Genomic DNA, 18,500 nt, shown 5'->3' with positions numbered 1-18,500 from the left:
CAGTTTATCATAGACATATATTAGATAAACAATCCCACAATTTCCATCCCAACCCCCTAAAACTTAGATTCTCAGATTTCCTCAGGTTCACAGATACAAGAAAACATATTTACATATATATAATATACAATAGTTACACTAAAAGTGAGTTACATTATTTAATCATCTCCCCTGAGGTCCTGCATCAAGTGGAGGAGTTTAAATATCTCGGGGTCTTGTTCACGAGTGAGGGAAGGATGATGCGTGAGATCGACAGACGGATCGGTGCGGCGTCTGCAGTAATGCGGACTCTACGCCGGTCTGTTGTGGTGAAGAAGGAGCTGAGCCAGAAGGTGAAGCTCTCGATTTACCAGTCGATCTACGTTCCTTCCCTCACCTATGGTCATGAGCTGTGGGTAGTGACCGAAAGAATGAGATCTCATATTCAGGTGGCTGAAATGAGGTTCCTCTGCAGGGTGGCCGGGCTCTCCCTTAGAGATAGGGTGAGGAGCTCGGTCATCGGGGAGGAGAACAGAGTAGAGCCGCTGCTCCTCCGCATCGAGAGGAACCAGTTGAGGTGGCTCGGGCATCTGGTCTGGATGCCTCCTGGACCTCCCTGGTGAGGTGTTCCAGGCACGTCCCTCTGGGAGGAGACCCTGGGGAAGACCCAGGACTCACTGGAGGGATTATAGGCTGCTGCCCCCGCGACCCGACCCCGGATAAGCGGCAGAAGATGGATGGATGTATCTTTTCCCAAAGTGGGCCATCTGCGTTAAAGAAGACCAATATTTGTGCTGCCATATCGTGCTGCTTGGAAAACCCCCTGCCATGAAAGCAGGAGAAGACGCTTGTTGGAAGACTACACATCTCATGTAATACAAGAATAGTTCATGAGCTACACTAAAAAAATATTTTTGGCCATCATATACGGGATGGTGAGTGTAAAAATTCAGCATTAAAGTTGTTGCTTACACATTTTTATTAATTATCTCACTTTTACTTATATTTAACAAATTTTTTCAAGATTTTTGTTGTGCCAAAAAAAAAAAAAAAAAGCATGCAATCGCCAGAAGCGCAGTAACAGCATCTCACCTGTAGATGGCGCCTATTTGTTAAAGAGTGAATACACGCCATCTACAGGCGAGATGCTGTTACTGCGCTTCTGGTGATTGGCTGCTTTTCAGTACAACACCATCTCCCTTTTTACTACGTCACTTCCTGTCTTGCAGTTTTAGATGCAGCCGTAAAATTCAAACAGAAAATCTCAAATAGTGTATTTATGAGTGTGCTTTTATTAAACAGCAGTTGCAACCATATTTTCTTTCATATTGATTTAAAGGGGGTTCTAACTTGCAACATGCTCTTCAATGTGTTGCTAAATCTACACCGCTAATATAACAACAGTCATAACTACTATATAAGGGTTCGGTACAGTTGGATCTCTGTTGAAAAGCAGTGAAGCAGCATGAAGGCCAAAGTCATTGGCTGCTTTTTTATTTATTACAATACCTTTTTAAAAGTAATAATAATGATAGAAATGTATATTAGAAAAATGAAATACCAAGAGTGGGTTAGTAAATATTTTGACGTCTGGAATATTGTGTGGGGGAAACCCAGAAGAGAAGATTACTTTTTCACCTTTTTTTTGTTTTTTCTACTCACGTATTTCTAAATTTGGATGGATACTAACTATTATTTAATTCCCTCGTGTTTTCAGGTGCAGCAACATTGTGTTTAGTTTGCAGAACCTTTTCCATTCTGTGGGAAATCTCTCAGTTTAAGTAGGTGCATGTGATTGTATTAAATGCTTGACTTTGAAAGCCGTGTTCAGTAATATGTAAAGCTAGACTTTTTCCTTATTTTCTCATCTTCTCTGTTGAGCATGCATATATATGATGGTGTCATGATTTGGTTTTTGCTGTGGCTTGGTTTTGGGTTTCCTGTTTTATTTTGTAGTTTTTCCTGTTTGGTTCTCTTGTTTGTTTGGTTTTTTTTTTTTTTTTTAGCTTTATTGATTTCCTGTTCATTAAGTTCACATGGTCTTGTTTTAGGTCATTCAGTACACCTGTTTCTTGTTTGGTTCCCCAGTGCATTTATACCCCTCAGTTTCTGTTTTTGGTGGCGGGATCATTTAGTTCTTAGGTTTGCTTGTTAGTCTCCTGGGTTCCTCCTGTGGAAAATAAATCAGTCTCAAACCTACATCTCTGTTCCCTCGTCTCTGCATTTGGGTCCACTTCCCCACCGTCTGCCGTGAAAGATGGGTTGTCTAAAGTGTGTCGGAAATCGGGTGGAATTATGATCAAAATGTGTGTCAAACCATTTTGACAACACTTTCAGACAATTTGGGGGAAGTTTAGACATGAATGTTTCTGTTGCCTTTCCACATGTAGATACAGAACTGCCTTAGGCTTATGTCAAACTCCCAAAACCCATGTTTAAATTCATTGGAGCTCTCTACTTTGTCATGGAAGTTGTGCACATCATACATTTTTTAAATGAATGGAATAAGTTGAGTAGCAGAATGAGCTTTCAGCAACGGGAAACAGCATAATTCAAATAATGTGCAGTTCAGATGAACTATTACGATGCATTTTCACACTGAAAACATCTGACACTTCATCTCCATATGTAGGATCATTTATAAAACAGGATACTTCCGTGCTAGCTTTGAAAGAAAATCACTGAACTCTCCCTGTTTACTCGTTTTCTACAGTCAAGTCTGAGCACATAAAATTAAACGAATATTTGCATAATAAAAGTCTTCTGTCTGTGTCTTGTTTTTCTGTCGATGAATGTATAGTTCATTCCAACTTTGCCACTTCAAGCAGCATTCCTGGGATAGCTTGACAAAGACCCAGCTAACTTAATTGAGTTCTTTGGTGTCACAGGAGGAGCTGGAAGGAAGATTGCTCATCTCATGACATTAAGAGTTCAGACAAGTCTGTTCAACCATTGCTTTGTTTGGCCATACTTCAGACTTGAAAACTGAGTTTATAATGTGTGTGTTTTAAACTGCATGATACCCAGTAGACCTAAATATTGACAAGAGTCACTGCTGGCGAGAGAATATGAAGATAAGAAAAAAAAATCCTAATAATTTCATTTGCTGTTGTATGTAGAGATGACACAGAACTGAAGAGGGTCCTTAGACGTCCACAATGATGATGCTTAAGGAGTATTGGGTCAGTATATACCACTTTCTGATGCAAACCTATGGTTTCTGTCGTAAAATATACATACATTTACTTCTTATCTACAGAATGGTAACAATGAGGAAGCAGAGCGGAGGTTTAAACACACCTCCATCGGCTTGATGCGCTTCACACAATGGTGTTGGGAAGACGGAGGAGGACGTCGGAGTGGTGATCAAGGGGGTGAACCTGCAGCACAACCTGAGAAGTATTTCCTTTTGGACATGCCATGGGGTTTGAACTAAAATACACTAATGTGAACTGTGGAAAAAAAACTGAGTGACATTTAGATTCCTCAAGAACGTGATGGTGATGCTATCGGATGGCAAAGAGCTGTTCCCAAAGATCAAGAATCTTTCTTTAGCTCACAAGTTATTGCACTGAACTGTTCAGCTGGTCACATTCTGCTTGTTGGAGATTGTCTTTCGGTGACCAAGTAAATAAAAATGAAGACATGAAAGAAGCACAAAAACAGGAATGAATGCCTGATATGTCATTTGTCTCTGCTGGTGGACACACGGCCTCTGCTGCTTTCACACAATGACTGGTTGAATCAAAGCCTGTTTCTGTGAGGCTCATTAAATGGTCATTGCATTGATAATAGGTCACTGAAGGTATTAATGTTGGGAAAAGTACTGTCATCAGAACTCATTTTTCAATTGTTAATGTATGAAATTAACATACTCAGTTTTAAAATGTGGCCCAGTGATGGACTGGCGAGCTGTCCAGGGTGTACCCTGCATTCACCCAAAGACTGCTGGGATAGGCTCCAGCCTCCCCGCCACCCTTCATGGGACTGTGCGGTTAGGATGACGAACGAATGAATTTAAAATGTGCCAATTTTATTATCATTTATAGTATCCACAAATCATAACCCAATGGCTCTTTTGAAAGATCCAAGATGTTTAATGGAGCAGCTTTTGAAATGTTTTCTTTATTAATGGTTTGATACTTAAGAAAACATATTTTTACAAAGAATATGACCAACAAATGACATCTTCTTATATAATGAGAACAACTTTCAGGGATTTTGCAGAAACCAAATGTGAATGTTTTGTGGAAAGTAAGTTTTTACACAAATAAGCTTTAAAAGAAAAAAAAAACTGGTCGCCGGCGTTCTGTTATGTGTATTTCCAATCAACACGTCCATTTGCATAAAAATAACCATTGTTAAACCTGTTGGATATGGCTAAAAACCTCCACTTGGGTCTGCAAAATACACGAGGATTGCCTAAAGATGTTGACAGTAAGAGGTTAAAAAACATAGTTTGGATGCTTTCATTTTCCAAACATAAAAGAAGTACATTATAGACAACAAAATGGCAGTAAAAGAAGTCAGAAATATGAGGATGAGGTGATGTGGACTGCGAAACATGATCATCATGAAAAGACGATCACATGATGTCGGTGGCCGGCGAGTTCTATGGAACTACTTGTAAAGGAATCTGATAGCAATCAAGATTTTCCAGAGAAGGAGGCTGAGCTTAGCGTTGGTGCCAACTCATCTATTACTGTGTGAAAGGGTGGTGTTTTTAACTGTCAGTTGTGTGTGAGAGGAATTGCAGGGACTGAATTGTTGACAAAAGCAAAACCAAAATTTACTCTTGTTTGTTGTGATGCTTTTAACTCGTGATGCCTTTACAAGTTCGTCTGGTAAAACAGTTCCCAGGTGCACGCTCTTGACCCAATCAGTTTGCATACACAAGAAACTAATAACTGGCCATTCTTGTTTTGGGGCTGTTATCGTTCCGGATGGAGGTTGGCAGTGTGACAGTTTTGTCATTTACTGGTGCAAAGGCTAAATGTTGCCAATAAATTACAGATACCTGACAACAAGGACTGTAACGCTGATGAACCCACAGCTCTCCCCATTTGAAAACCCAACTGAAGCAGAGAAAGGGGTGTTAAAAGAAGATGTCTTTGGGTCTTGATGCTTGTCTATTGACTCAAGGAGTAAAAAAAAGAGGAGGAGGAGGAGAGGTCCTGTCAGCGTGGCATCCTGTTATTACTACCATGCAGGGTGCATATTTCTCACCAATGTTTGTCTCAACATGCAACGCTCCTTCTGTGGAATTCTCACCAAAACAACAAAAACTACCAACGTCTTTGGTGCTCTTGCAAGGGGGTTCAGTACGGGAACAAAACAGAAGCATCAGAGCAGCGTTTTGCAATGTGAAGTGGAAGAACATTTCAGCATTTGGTTTCCAGAAAGCGTGACAGTCGACTGATTTGTGAAACGCCTCGAGCACACAGCTGATTGCCTAAGCAGCCCCCCCCTCCGTCACTAACAGGAACCACACCAGAAAAAACAGAGCATTCTAGCAAAATCACTGTTTATTATGTTAAAACCACAGGAAAACGCTGAGCGGCGATGATCTAGTATGTCTGTCTTGTTTTAAAAGTTGAATTTAAAAAGTACTAAATCATGCACAAACTGACTGCTATTGTTTTGTTTCTTGCTTAATTTAAACTTTACATGTTTAGAGGGCTTATAGTGGAGAAATAACCCAAAAATGTGCTTACTTAAAAACAACGACAAAACAGGTAAGTCCAAACTCTTAAACTTGAATGAGAAATAAAAAAATATTTAGACACTACAGGCATTTTATCTATATATGGCTTTATGTCTCATTAAAATATGTTTTGGTAAATAAATGTCAAATTCTTTTCATAGATGAATTTAAGTCCTTGTAGACAAGAGAATATTTGATCTAAGGGAAAGAAAAACGTGTGTAAAGGCTCATGGTGCTGAATCCTGACTCAATGATTTTGACTAAATTAGCTGAAAACTTGAAGTGTTGAAGAATTATCCAAAAAAAAAAAAAAGCTGCATTGTGTTGGATGAATGTTCAACTTAAGATGTTATTTTAAGAATTATAAAATATTTCAATGTGATTGATTCTGAATATCAAAATGCAGAAAGAAAGCAGCGAATTCGCCCGAACCTGGCCTCACGCTTAACCTCAAACTTCCTTATTCTCAACAACAAACTCTGATTATGTTGACAGTTTTCTCCCTACAAGAAGGACGAGACATAGCTGAACACATCATTGTAAAAGTGTTCAAAACTGGGAAGGTCAGAGTTAATGTGGAAAATCTCTAAACTCTAAAAGAGAGAAAATATTCTGTCAGAACTGTGGGAGTCTAAGGATCAGCTGGAGGGTCCTCCCTACATTCAGAGGCTTCCTGGACAAAAGGTCTGATGGATATGAAAGTCCTATTAGAGACTGTTGTCATTTTCCTGTGTTTTAATGGTAGAAATATTCTTGATTTGATACTAAATCAGATTACTCTCTTGTGTTCTGTCTATTATATATAGTATCATATACTCTGTTATATACAGTCTATTAGCACTCAATTTAACTGAATCTGAAGTCTTTGAATGTAAAGTTTTCAGATATCATGAATGTCAGAGCTAAAGTACAATGTTTTGTGAATATTTTGAAGTATGAATGGTGTCTCTTTGTGAAGTTTTTGTTGAAGCAGATTCAGTTTAAATGAGAATATGTGTGAATGGGGTTTTGTTGGTTTCTTTTCTTTCTTGAATTCTTGAATTGTGTTGAAATTATGGCTGTCCAAAAGCCTTCAGCAGTCAGAAGAAGGGTCTCAAATCAAACACAAACATAAACTCAATAAATCTCAAATTCTGTCTCTTAGTATAAAAAAATTATAAAAGTAACAGACACCTGACTTGACTCATCTTCAGGGTCCAATCACGATCTAACGTCCTCATGATGACATCAAATAAACAGTAATAACAATAATTTCATGTTAAATCTTCCATCTTTCCTTCCAAAAGCAACAAATCAGTCTGAGTTTCCAGAAGTTTTCTAATCTGGAAGGCCTCTTCAGCCCTAACTAACCTGGATTTTACAGGATTAACAATAAAATATCTGGTTTTGTATGTTTGGTAACCAAAAATCCTTCCTAAAATATATACCTGTTTGTTTATTAAAATATCTTCTTGAGTCCTTGAGACACGTTTCAGCTGACGAGATGGGATGGAAGAGGTGACGACACAGGAAACCAAGTGCAAGAACGGTACATTGGGTCATCTTTGACCGGAGGAAGACAGCCACCCATATTGAGTCATTCTTAAAGATTGTATTCTTGGTGCGGAGTCATTTTGGCGCCACTCATCTCCGGAGCTTTCAGTCGAGCCTCTTCATAAGGTAAGCCTTAAAGGTGAAAACTAGAGGGATGGTAGTGGGGATATACTGGACTAAAACTGTGGGATTTAACAAAAAGTTTCACTTTTTAAATATTCTGAGACACAGATGATGAACAGAAACGTTTATATGTATATATACGTGTTTTAATGTAGCTAATGGCAGTTTATACTGGCTGATATTTTGTGTAACCAACATAAAATGCATAATCCTTCTCTTCTTATGTTGCTTTTCTGCAGGTTAGGAGTTATAAGTAGTAAATAAATGTATCTGGTATTTTTTGTCACTGTTGTTTTAAGCCTGTGTCTCGCACAGCTTAAACAAACTTGCTCTATAATGCTCAGATAATGCTTATTAATCATTTATTACATTGATTTTTGGCATCTACTAGAGTAGGTTTCTATAACTTTCTCTTCTAGATGACCCAGAAACGATCATGTGTAGCTATAACTGCTATCGCTCATGAACTACCTGTTATTATCACTGTTTTGAGACGACAGTAATTGTTAGGATCATGTTTCATTGCTGTAATGAACTCAAATCAGTCTGTTTTCCATCCATAGCCATGTCGATTTTCTATACCTTTGACGAGGACTACTTTGGCAATGGCCAGAATGACACCACCCCACTCGTCCTCAATCCAAAGACGCTGGAATGTGAGCCAAAGCTGGTGGAACCTACAGCAGCTCTGGTTATGTGTTTCATCCTCCTGGTCATCTTTTTACTGGCTATCCCTGGAAATTTCCTGGTGGGGTGGTTGATCTGCACCAGCAGACAGGCTTTGACGTCATCAGATGTGTACTTGTTTCACCTGACAGTAGCAGATGGACTCATGGCTCTAACGCTCCCCTTCTTTGCAATTGCACATGTTCGTGGATGGATCTTTGGAGACTTCCTGTGCAAGTTCCTCAACCTCATCAGTGAAGCTAATTTCTACACCAGTATCATCTTCCTGGCTTGTATCAGCGTTGATCGTTACTGTGTGATTGTCCATGCTCTTGAGGGGTCCAGGTTTGATCAGAGGAAGTGCAGCCGGCTACTCTGTGCAGCTGTGTGGGCCTTCGGTTGGGCCCTGGCTCTGCCTGCCCTTTTTCACGATGCCATCAAGCTCAGTAGTAACTCAGAAGAGTGGATTTGCACAGAAGCATTTGACATTGGCAGTCCCACTGTTTGGAGGCTTGCTACTCGCGGCCTCCGCCATATTTGTGGCTTTTTGATCCCTCTGATTGTCATGGTAGTCTGTTATACCATCACCATCGCTAGGCTGCTGCACACTCGTGGTTTCCAGAAACACAGAGCCATGCGGGTAATCATATCAGTAGTGATTGCATTTCTCCTGTGTTGGATGCCATACCACATAACCTTGGTGGTTGACACTCTGTTGAGGGCCGATCTGATAAGTCATGACTGTGCCATGAGAAGATTAGTGAGCTTAGCTCTGGATGTAACCAACGGCCTGGCTCTGAGCCACAGCTGCATCAACCCTTTCCTCTATGCATTTGTGGGAGAAAAGTTCAGGAAGAAAATGACACTTTTTGTTCAGAGGAATCTGCGACTGGAGAGGCTGTCGGTGTCAAGGTTCAGCAGGTCAACATCTGTGACCTCAGAGGGCAGTGGAACTGTCTTCTGAACACTTGCTGGACTTTTTTCCAACATACAGAAGGATAATATCTTAGAACAGGCAATAAAATTAATGAGACTAAACAAATATTGATTTATTTGAAGTTTTTACAGGTTTTATTTCATTCTATTTCATGATGTATATACATACCTTTTACTGCCATTTTGTATTATGAGGTATACTGCTGCCATCTATTGGTATCAGTCTGGTGATGCCTCACTTTTCAAGCCTCTGATTATGATCCCATACTGCATATTTCTCCTTGTCAATCTTTGAGATGTTCCCAGTTCAATGAAAAATACATTATCATTGAATATGCCTTTAAGTATAATTACCGCTGTATTTTTTTTATATTAAAAAGCATTGATTCAGTTGTTTCATGTCATGTTTTTATATGTAAATAAATACTTCTTTTCCTAATTCTGACTGAATTAACTTTTTCTCTCAAAACTCAGTTAATACACAAAGAGGCCTTGTGATCAATAAAATAATGAATAACTCATCTGTCTCAGAGGGAATGTATTATTTCAGTGTCTGAATGCGTATTTTAGTGTTAATGACAAAAGGAAAAAAATATTATCCATCGGATTGACTTCATTTGATTAACACAAAACTATATTTTGTATTGATAACATGTCAAATCAGATCTAATGCCAGCAGATGTGAAAACATCCAGTAATGCAAGGTGTTGTCTGTTTTGTTTACATTTTTCATGCAATATTGTATTGACAATGCAATTGGCATGTATACAATTCATACTTGACATTGCACACACAAGCATTTTTTCTTTTTACCAAAGCTATATCATTGGTTTATAGTTAGGTTGCATGTTTTCAATAGCATTATTGTCTAATGACAAGTTTACATGTAAGTAAACCCCCTGATTAGCCTACCTAACTGCCTTTAAGAATTAATATAGTATTTTATTTATTTATTTATTTATTTTTATCATTACTGGTATTGTTTCTATAATTAGAATAATCTTGACATAAAAATTCAGTTCCTACTTCTTTGTAGTGATAATGCTTCTTGACAATAAAACATATTCCACTGGAAAGCCTATTTCTCTTTTAAATTGTGCTATATTTTATACCAGCACAATATAATTTTATACCAACTCCTCCCACATATTTATTTGTGGGTTGATCAACAGAAATGACTATTTGGGTGGTGCCTCTGAAAAACTTACCTCTACCATTGCCAAAAAAACTTATTTTGCTGTTGACTCTCGGTGTCCTTTATTGGATTAGATAATTGAAGTCTGAAGAAAATTTACCCCTTTTGCTACCACATCAAGTGCCACACACCCAACCTCAAACGAAATAGCTGGTAGGCCCTTTATGGACCTTTCTATGGGCCTTCTTGAATTGTTCTAAATATTTCCACATGGTGATCCAATTTACTTCGTATACAGGCGGCTGAAATGGGTTTCCTCCGCAGGGTGGCCGGGCTCTCCCTTAGAGATAGGATGAGGAGCTCGGTCATCGGGGAGGAGAACAGAGTAGAGCCGCTGCTCCTCCGCATTGAGAGGAACCAGTTGAGGTGGTTCAGGCATCTGGTCAGGATGCCTCCTGGACCTCCCTGGTGAGGTGTTCCAGGCACATTCCTCTGGGAGGAGACCCTGGACATGCTAGAGGGATTATATCTCTTGGCTGGCCTGGCAATGCCTCGGTATCCCCCCGCAGAGTGGCAAGTGTAGCTGGGGAGAGGAAAGTCTGGGCTTCCCTGCTTAGGCTGCTGCCCCCCACGACCCGACCCCGGATAAGCGGCATGAAGCTGGATGGATGGGTGGCTGGCTGGATGGATGGATCCAATTTATGCACATATATATTTATATCTCACGTCTCTTTGACCACAGTAATCACAGCAGTGTATGTGTGTGTGTGTGTGTGTGTGTGTGTGTGTTAGAGTGAGGAATACAATCATTACCTCTCTTAAATGATACCCCTGATAAAGTCTTGCCCATGTTGTGCATCTTTTGGCCTCCCATACATAAAAGTCATCATTTTGATTGGATGGCCACTGCTAACTCCAACCCTAACCTCTAACCATAGCCACTCTCATCTTCCTACCTGATCCTAACCAACCCCTCTCCCCCTACCCACTCTCCTGTACCTTATACTAAACATACCTCTCCCACCTCATACCTTGCCCAAACCAACACCTCCCCCCTTAAAACCACATACCCCAGAGATACACAAATCCCCAGATAAGCCCCTTAAATTGAAACTCCCCCCCATCACAAAGAACTGACGAACTTAGCCTCACACACAGAGAAAGGACTAGGGCAGAACTGATCCCCATACTCCTCTTTGAACATATAAATCCATAAACATAACACCCGGACTGCATCTCCAGATATACCCAACACCCTACCAACACAACCCAATGGCAAAGTGTAATGGTGGGACGCCCTGCCACACTTTAAACACACAAACACACATAGTGGCCAAGGGTCCCGGCCATCGATGCATAAAGGATCTCGAGTTGACCGTGCATACCTCATCACAAAGCTGGCACACAGTATCCTCCGGGACGTGTTCAATAAGATTTCAAGAAACGCTGGATGACGATTCATGAAGCATGAAAGAGAGTTACCTATCACTATGCTTGACCCCTAACACCCATTGCCCGTCTAACCACACCCATCTGACATCCAACGATGCCCATTTGACAACCAACTCCGCCCAATATCCAGCCCCACCCCATTCTCCAGGCTGCAGCCAGGGGTTATTGGAACTGCTGGTGGGAATACAAACGTTACAGTATCTGTCCAGCAGGCGGCGATCGTGTAACACAGGAAAGGGCACGTGAAATTAAAATATAAAAACCATAGACCGTATATGAAAGATGGATGGAACCTCCGGCGGTTAAAAGTGAAGCCTTTGTGGAAGTGCATAAAACTGCATTTCCCCCTTCATCCACTAGGGGCTCCAAAACAGAGCAAATCCCCATAGACTCCCATGTTAAAAAGACCAACTTCACAGCAGAAATAAACATGTTTGCAGCCTGGTTCAAAAATCCATTTTAGGTTTAATAGGTCAGGTTTACCTTCATGACAACTGTGGGGGGAGTGAATTTTTTCTAACTCACCTGTTTAAAAGTAATTTAATGTCAAAGTTCATATGCATATTTTGTCGTTTTGATTGATAGGTACCCGATCTCCAGCTTCAAGTAAGAAGAACGTAGAACAACCACGGTTTTCAGCCAGTTAACAACGTGACTTAGCTTTAACCAGCTTACCTCCGTTAGCTGGTTAGCTCCTGTTATCTCCAGGTTAGCTCGGTTAGCTCTTAGCTACAGAAAGCTCGGAGTTCGCTCGATGTCAATCATCCACCATGACGCTCACAGCCCCCCTCTCAGCTCCACCTCTTTGACCATATTTGTATTTTCCGAGCGAGACGACACGCATGTCCCTGCCAAGATGGCGATGGTAGGAACCGCCCACCGAGCTTCAATTCAGCTCTTCAGAAACCTACGGGTGATGTCACGGAGGCTCCGCCCATCTTTTCATATACAGTCTATGATCTATAACAAACAAGGTGACGAGATGGACGAGATCACGATGGTGTTCATTAATGGAAACAGACATGGTGGTGGTCTGTATTATTATTGTTAGTGAAGGAGATAAATCAATGTGCGACAGCCCGATAACTCTTAATGAAGTGAAACGAGCAATAAACTAATTTAAACCAAATGAATCTCCTGGCACAGATGGCTTATCTTCTGAATTTTATAAACACTTCTCAGAGGAACTAGCTCTTTTTCTCCTAAAAGTATTTCTTGAAAGCTTTGAAACTGGAAAATTGCATCCCTCTCCTTGCCAAATTCCAAAGCCACATAAAGGTAGTTTGTTATTGGATAATTGGCATCCTGCTTCCATTTTAAACAATGATTACCAAATCCTTGCTATTTACTTCGCTGAAAAACTGAAGTTAGTTCTAGATAGTATCATAGATGAGTCCCAGAATGGAGTCATACCTAACAGGTACATAATTGACAATATTAAATTGGTATTTGACATTCTACATTACTCAGATTTAATAGAGGATGACACTTTTATTCTGCTCTTAGATTTCCACAAAGCATTTGACTCTATAGAACATGAGTTTATGTTTGCATTTTTTGGCTTTGGGGAACAGTTAACATTAAATCTATAAAAACTCTTTATACATCTGCAAACAGTTCAATTAAACTACCACATGGAACCACCAAAATGTTTGATTTGATTACTTTATTACTTCCAGACTGGATTACTGCAATTCCTTATTCATGGGTTGTCCCAAATATGCTCTGAAAAGTCTCCAGCTGATCCAAAATGCTGCAGCGAGGGTTCTGATGAGGACTAGCAGGAGAGATCATATTTCACCAGTTTTAGCCGCTCTACACTGGCTCCCTGTTAAATCCAGGATAAAGTTTTAAAATTCTTCTCCTCACTTATAAAGCTCTCCATGACCAAGCTCCATTGTACATAAAAGATCTTATAGTTCCATATATTCCAAATAGAGCACTTGGCTCTCAGACTGCAGGTTTACTGGTGGTTCCCAGAGTCTCAAAGAGTACTATGGGAGGAAGGGCCTTTAGCTATCAGACTCCTCTCTTATGGAACCAGCTCCCACCGTGGGTTCAGGAGGCAGACTCCCTCCACACCTTTAAGATGGAGCTGAAAACCTTCCTTTTCCATGATTCTTATAATTAGGATATGAGCATCTCCTGAGTTGGAGTCTGCATGTACGGGACCCAACTATCCATGTTATGCTCATTGCTCTTATAGTTATGGGTAGTCTAGATAACCATTACTTATGTAGCAATAGGGATGTTACCTGATGCACTGAGATGTACCGCGCTCTATTTCTCTAATGTATTAATATATAAATATATGACAATAATGCCGTCTCTAACTTATTTCTCCTTTTTGCCGCAGGTCTTCCTGAATAAATGCAGTTGTACATGTTGATCTGTCTTTCCTGTCGTCTCCACCCCAACCAGTCGAGGCAGATGGCTGCCCTCCCTGAGCCGGGTTCTGCCGGAGGTTTTCTTAATGTTAAAGGGGAGTTTTTTCCTTCCCACTGTCGCCTCGTGCAGCTCAGGATGGGAGATTGGATCCAAGTCATGACTCGATGCCATCAGTTGGTTTCTATTATAGGATATGTATGAATTGGCTGGAAATGATGTGTATGTAAAGTGTCCTGTGACAATATTGTTGTGAAGTGGCGCTATGCAAATAAAGTTGATTTGAATAAAGGGATACTTCAGGGGTGTCCAGTTTTTCCATATCTTTTCTTACTCCCAATGCAAATACTGGCTACTCATATTAAAAACAGTGAGCTAAAAAGTATTTCTGTTGTGGGGAGGGTTATTGCTCTAAGCCAGCTAGCAGATGACACCACCCTTTTTCTACGGGATAAAACCCAAGTAAATGTTGCTATGAAAACTTTTACTGCATTTTTTTAAGCTTCTGGCCTTGAACTAAACATGTCAAAGTGTGAGTTGTTCTCCATAAAACCATGCAAGGAAATAGAAATTTTAGGAATTCTCATAAAATCTAAAGTTAAATACCTGGGAATATCTATTCTCAAAGAGAAAATTTGAGGACTAGTGAAAACTTTAACCCCCTAGTAACAACTCTTAAACAAAGATTCTTAGTATCTTAGTATAACTGGCCGTGTCCTGCTGTCTAAAGCTGAAGGGTTGTCCAGACTTGTCTATGCCAGCTCTGCATTAGATGTCCCAAAAGATGTGTGCTCGACTGTTGACAAAACTCTTTTTAATTTGATTTGGAAAAGAAAAGTCCACAATGTAATGATTAATGATTTAAAGTCTGGTGGATTTAAGGCTTTAGATTTTTACACATGACATTCTTCCTTTAAAATAAAATGGATCAAAAGGTGTTTGTTAAATCCTAAGTCATTATGGACTTTTATCTCCCATCATGTTTTTGAACCCTTAAGAGGTCTTAACTTTCTATTAAGGTTACAACATTACAACGTTGATAAAATACCCATTAAATTATCCAACTTTCACAGGCAAATGCTTCTTTCCTGGTCTCTAGTATACAAACATAACTTTACTCCGCACTTTTATTACATCTGGAATAATCAGAACATTTGTTTAAACACAAGTTTCTGTATTTAAAAACATGGGTGGAACATGGGCTTCTACTTGTTAATCAGTTGCTTAATAGGGATGGTCATGTACTTACGTATTATTAATTTCTCTGTTACTCCTAGAGAATTTGCCATTGTTAACGACGCCATTCCCTCAGGAAGCAAACATCTGGTCTCATGTTCACCTAAAACTGCTCCACCTAATGCTCTGCTGCAACTTTTTATTGGGAACTCAGAGCCCTTTCTTTGTACAAAAACTAATAGCAAGTGCATTAGAGAATTACTTCAAAGAGATATGAGTTGTAAACCTGCCTCTGTTTTTATCTGGAATAATGAATATCCTGATATAAACTAAGTCTGGTACCTTCCCAGACTATTTTTTATCAACAAAAAACTTCGATACGTGGCTATCCAGTTTATGTTTTTATGGCAAAAATCCATAAAAATATTGAACATCTCTGTTCCTTCTGTCAACAAGCAGATAAAACTATGTCATCTTTTCTGGGAGTGCTCCTATTGTCAAGTCTTCTGGAATGATGTTAATCTGTACCTCAGTAGGAAGCTGGAGTATCAAGTTAGGATGAAGCCTGAATATGTTTTATTTGGGTGTTTTAGTTCTCACCTTCTATACAAAATAAGATTTATCTAACCTCTTCACTTTACTTGCTAAACTTCACATACATTGTTGTAAATTCGCTAAGCAAAAACCAAATATGTCAGGTTTCCTATGTTATCTCCGTATCGTTACACCACTACCAATAGTGTATTGCTATTGGTACCACTGGCTGAGAGATGTAAGAAACGTTGTTTCACAGTGTATCATTCACAATTTTCACAATGTTGCCGTGGGGAGGGGGGTCCCTGGAACACTCTCGGCCCAGGAGACTGTGTATTTTTAATCCGGCCCTGCATCTATGGGACCTCTGCAGAGCCGATCACATGGCTAACGAAAAGAGACAAAACCATTCATTCAGACTCACATTCTTAGCTAATATTAGCTTCCTCAATTAACCTGCATGTTTTAACTGATATGGGGGATTAATCAGGCCAAAACACATGGAAACACCATAGTCTTATTTTTATGAGAGCCTGACTGCTCCATACGGAAGAGTATTAGGGCCACTTAATAAAAAAGAGAAAAATTCTGTAAAGAAAGTCAGAATTCTGACTTCATTCTCAGAATTTTAACTACAAGTTAAGACTACACGTTTAACACTTGGGTTTTCAGTAGCTGTGTTCCCATTCCATTCTTTCGCAAAATGAAAGCAACATTTTTCAGATTAAAAAAAAAAAACAATTGCGATTTGCAGGTGTTTCCATTGAGCTGTAATACAGTGTGTAAGCCTCAGTTCTTGCAAGGTAGCCACGTGTTTTGGCCTGATTAATCTCAGAATTCTGAGAAAAAAGTCAGAATTTTGAGATTAAAGTCAGAATTTTGAGATTAAAGTGTGAATTCTGGAAAAAAGTCAGAATTCTGAGATTAAAGTCAGAATTTTGAGATTAAAGTCAGAATTCTGAAAAAAAGTCAGAATTGAGAGATTAAAGTCAGAATTTTGAGATTAAAGTCAGATTTCTGAGATTAAAGTCAGAATTTTGAGATTAAAGTCAGATTTCTGAGATTAAAGTAAGAATTTTGAGATTAAAGTCAGAATTTGAGATTAAAGTCAGAATTCTGAGAAAGAGTTAGAATTCTGAGAATAAAGTCAGAATTTTGAGAAAAAAGTCAGAATTTTTAGATTAAAGTCAGAATTTTGAGATTAAAGTCAGAATTATGAGAAAAAAAAAGGCAGAATTATGAGGTTAAAGTCAAAATTCACAGAATTATTTTTTAAAATTCAGTGGCCCTGATACTCCTCCGTAGCTTCACCTCGAAAACTACAGAAGTTTTGCTAGTTGTAGAAAGAAGACCCCTCCTCCTCCTTAAGACTTCAGTTCCCAGAAGTCAGTGCGGCTATAAGAAGCACGTTCACACGGCTCGCGCCATTGCTTGTTTTGATCGCACGAGGTAGTCAAGAGTGCAATGATTTCTGCAAGGTAACCAAAAATTGCGACCACACAAACTGTGCTTCATGGAGAGCCAACGCAGTGTTGTGTGAGAGACTTTCAGCCGCCTCTTTATAACGGTATGTCATTGTTCTACATAACTAGATTATGTAGACTTTTATATCTACATTGTCTTAGTACTTGTGCCTTTTATCTTCTATATAAACTATATATAAAAAAAGGGTCTGTATCGTTGTTCAGCAGGAACAATCTGACGTGAGGGTTAGCACGTTAGCAGCTGATGGGTTGTCTATGTGAAAGCCTGACATGCTAACTCACAATGCTGTCAGTGGTTTGTGTAACTTGCTTTCATTAAGCCAGAAACAGCAAACTCTGGGACACAAACACGGAATACAAGCTGTATTTTCATGGCATGTTATCTTTGCTAAGTAGTTTCTAATCATTTGGAAATGGATAGGCCACAAATAGCTGTCAGAATCATTATGATAAGGCATTCCCAAAAGGCAGGGCCGGATTAAAAATACACAGCCCCCTGGGCCCAGAGTGTTCCAGGGGCCCCCTTACCCAGCACAACATTGTGAAAATTGTGAATGATACACTGTGAAATGATATTTCTATCATCTCTCAGCCAATGGTACCAATAGCAATGTCCTGGACACTGTGGTGTAACTATCTGGCTTGGATAATCGACCTTGCCAAAAGGGTCTCTGATTGGGTGCTTTCTGATAGATGCATGCACAATCTTGGTTTAGATGTTAAATCTTAAGCTATTTTTTTTTGCAACATTTTGTGTGAAACCCTTTGCAGGCAGTTTTATTGGTGTATCATAGTGAGTGTTTGCAAATCTCTGGTGCTGGATTTGATATCAATGATTTGTCTCTTGATTTGAATGCAATCAAATGTGACAAGTTCTTGGTAAAATTACATGCTTCAATATTGCCTAAAACTACTCCTCAAAGCAAAATATTGATTAAAATGGCTAACCTGGAGTTTATATTGTCCTATTGATTGAAATATCATTAGCCTGAAGAGGGTGCAAGGCTCATGGATTTTCAAGCTTACCTCCCTGTTGGGGATCGTGGACCATTTTGTATTGCGGTCTACTTTTAGTGTCAAGTTTAGAAATCCACACTGAAACACATCTTTAGAAATCCAATCTGTATTTACAAAGACCAGGTTTTATACATAGATTATCCTTCTGAACATAGCTGGATGGCGCTCTAAATAAACTTGAGATTAGAACAGAATAATACAACTTCTGTTCAGATAAATGCTGCTTTGGTTTTATGGAGAACAAAAGCTCATATTGATATTTTTTTTTATCCTTTCATCATCTCAGACCTGTATTTAAGAATGTTAATATGCCTCCCGAAGTCAGATTGTAGTTTTATTTAGTCAAAAGTTTTCTCTGTATAATAGAAACAAGGGT

At 39.4% G+C, this 18,500-nt stretch overlaps 1 protein-coding gene across 1 annotated transcript; it reads left to right on the top strand.

Moving 5' to 3' along the window:
- Positions 1–7,904: 7,904 nt before the first annotated feature.
- LOC306774066 (C-X-C chemokine receptor type 2-like) lies at positions 7,905–8,969 on the top strand (the record flags this gene model as incomplete). The annotated part of the gene is made up of 1 exon (XM_079264049.1): positions 7,905–8,969. One exon carries the CDS (start codon positions 7,905–7,907, stop codon positions 8,967–8,969), a length of 1,065 nt encoding a protein of 354 aa, XP_079120175.1.
- Positions 8,970–18,500: the final 9,531 nt, after the last annotated feature.

The sequence above is a fragment of the Telmatherina bonti genome (assembly GCF_933228915.1).
Source record: "Telmatherina bonti genome assembly, chromosome: 24".
Classification (NCBI taxonomy): Eukaryota; Metazoa; Chordata; class Actinopteri; order Atheriniformes; family Telmatherinidae; genus Telmatherina; species Telmatherina bonti.
The sequence above is the reverse complement of the archived record's forward strand: the minus strand, read 5'-3'. Positions and strand labels throughout refer to the sequence as shown.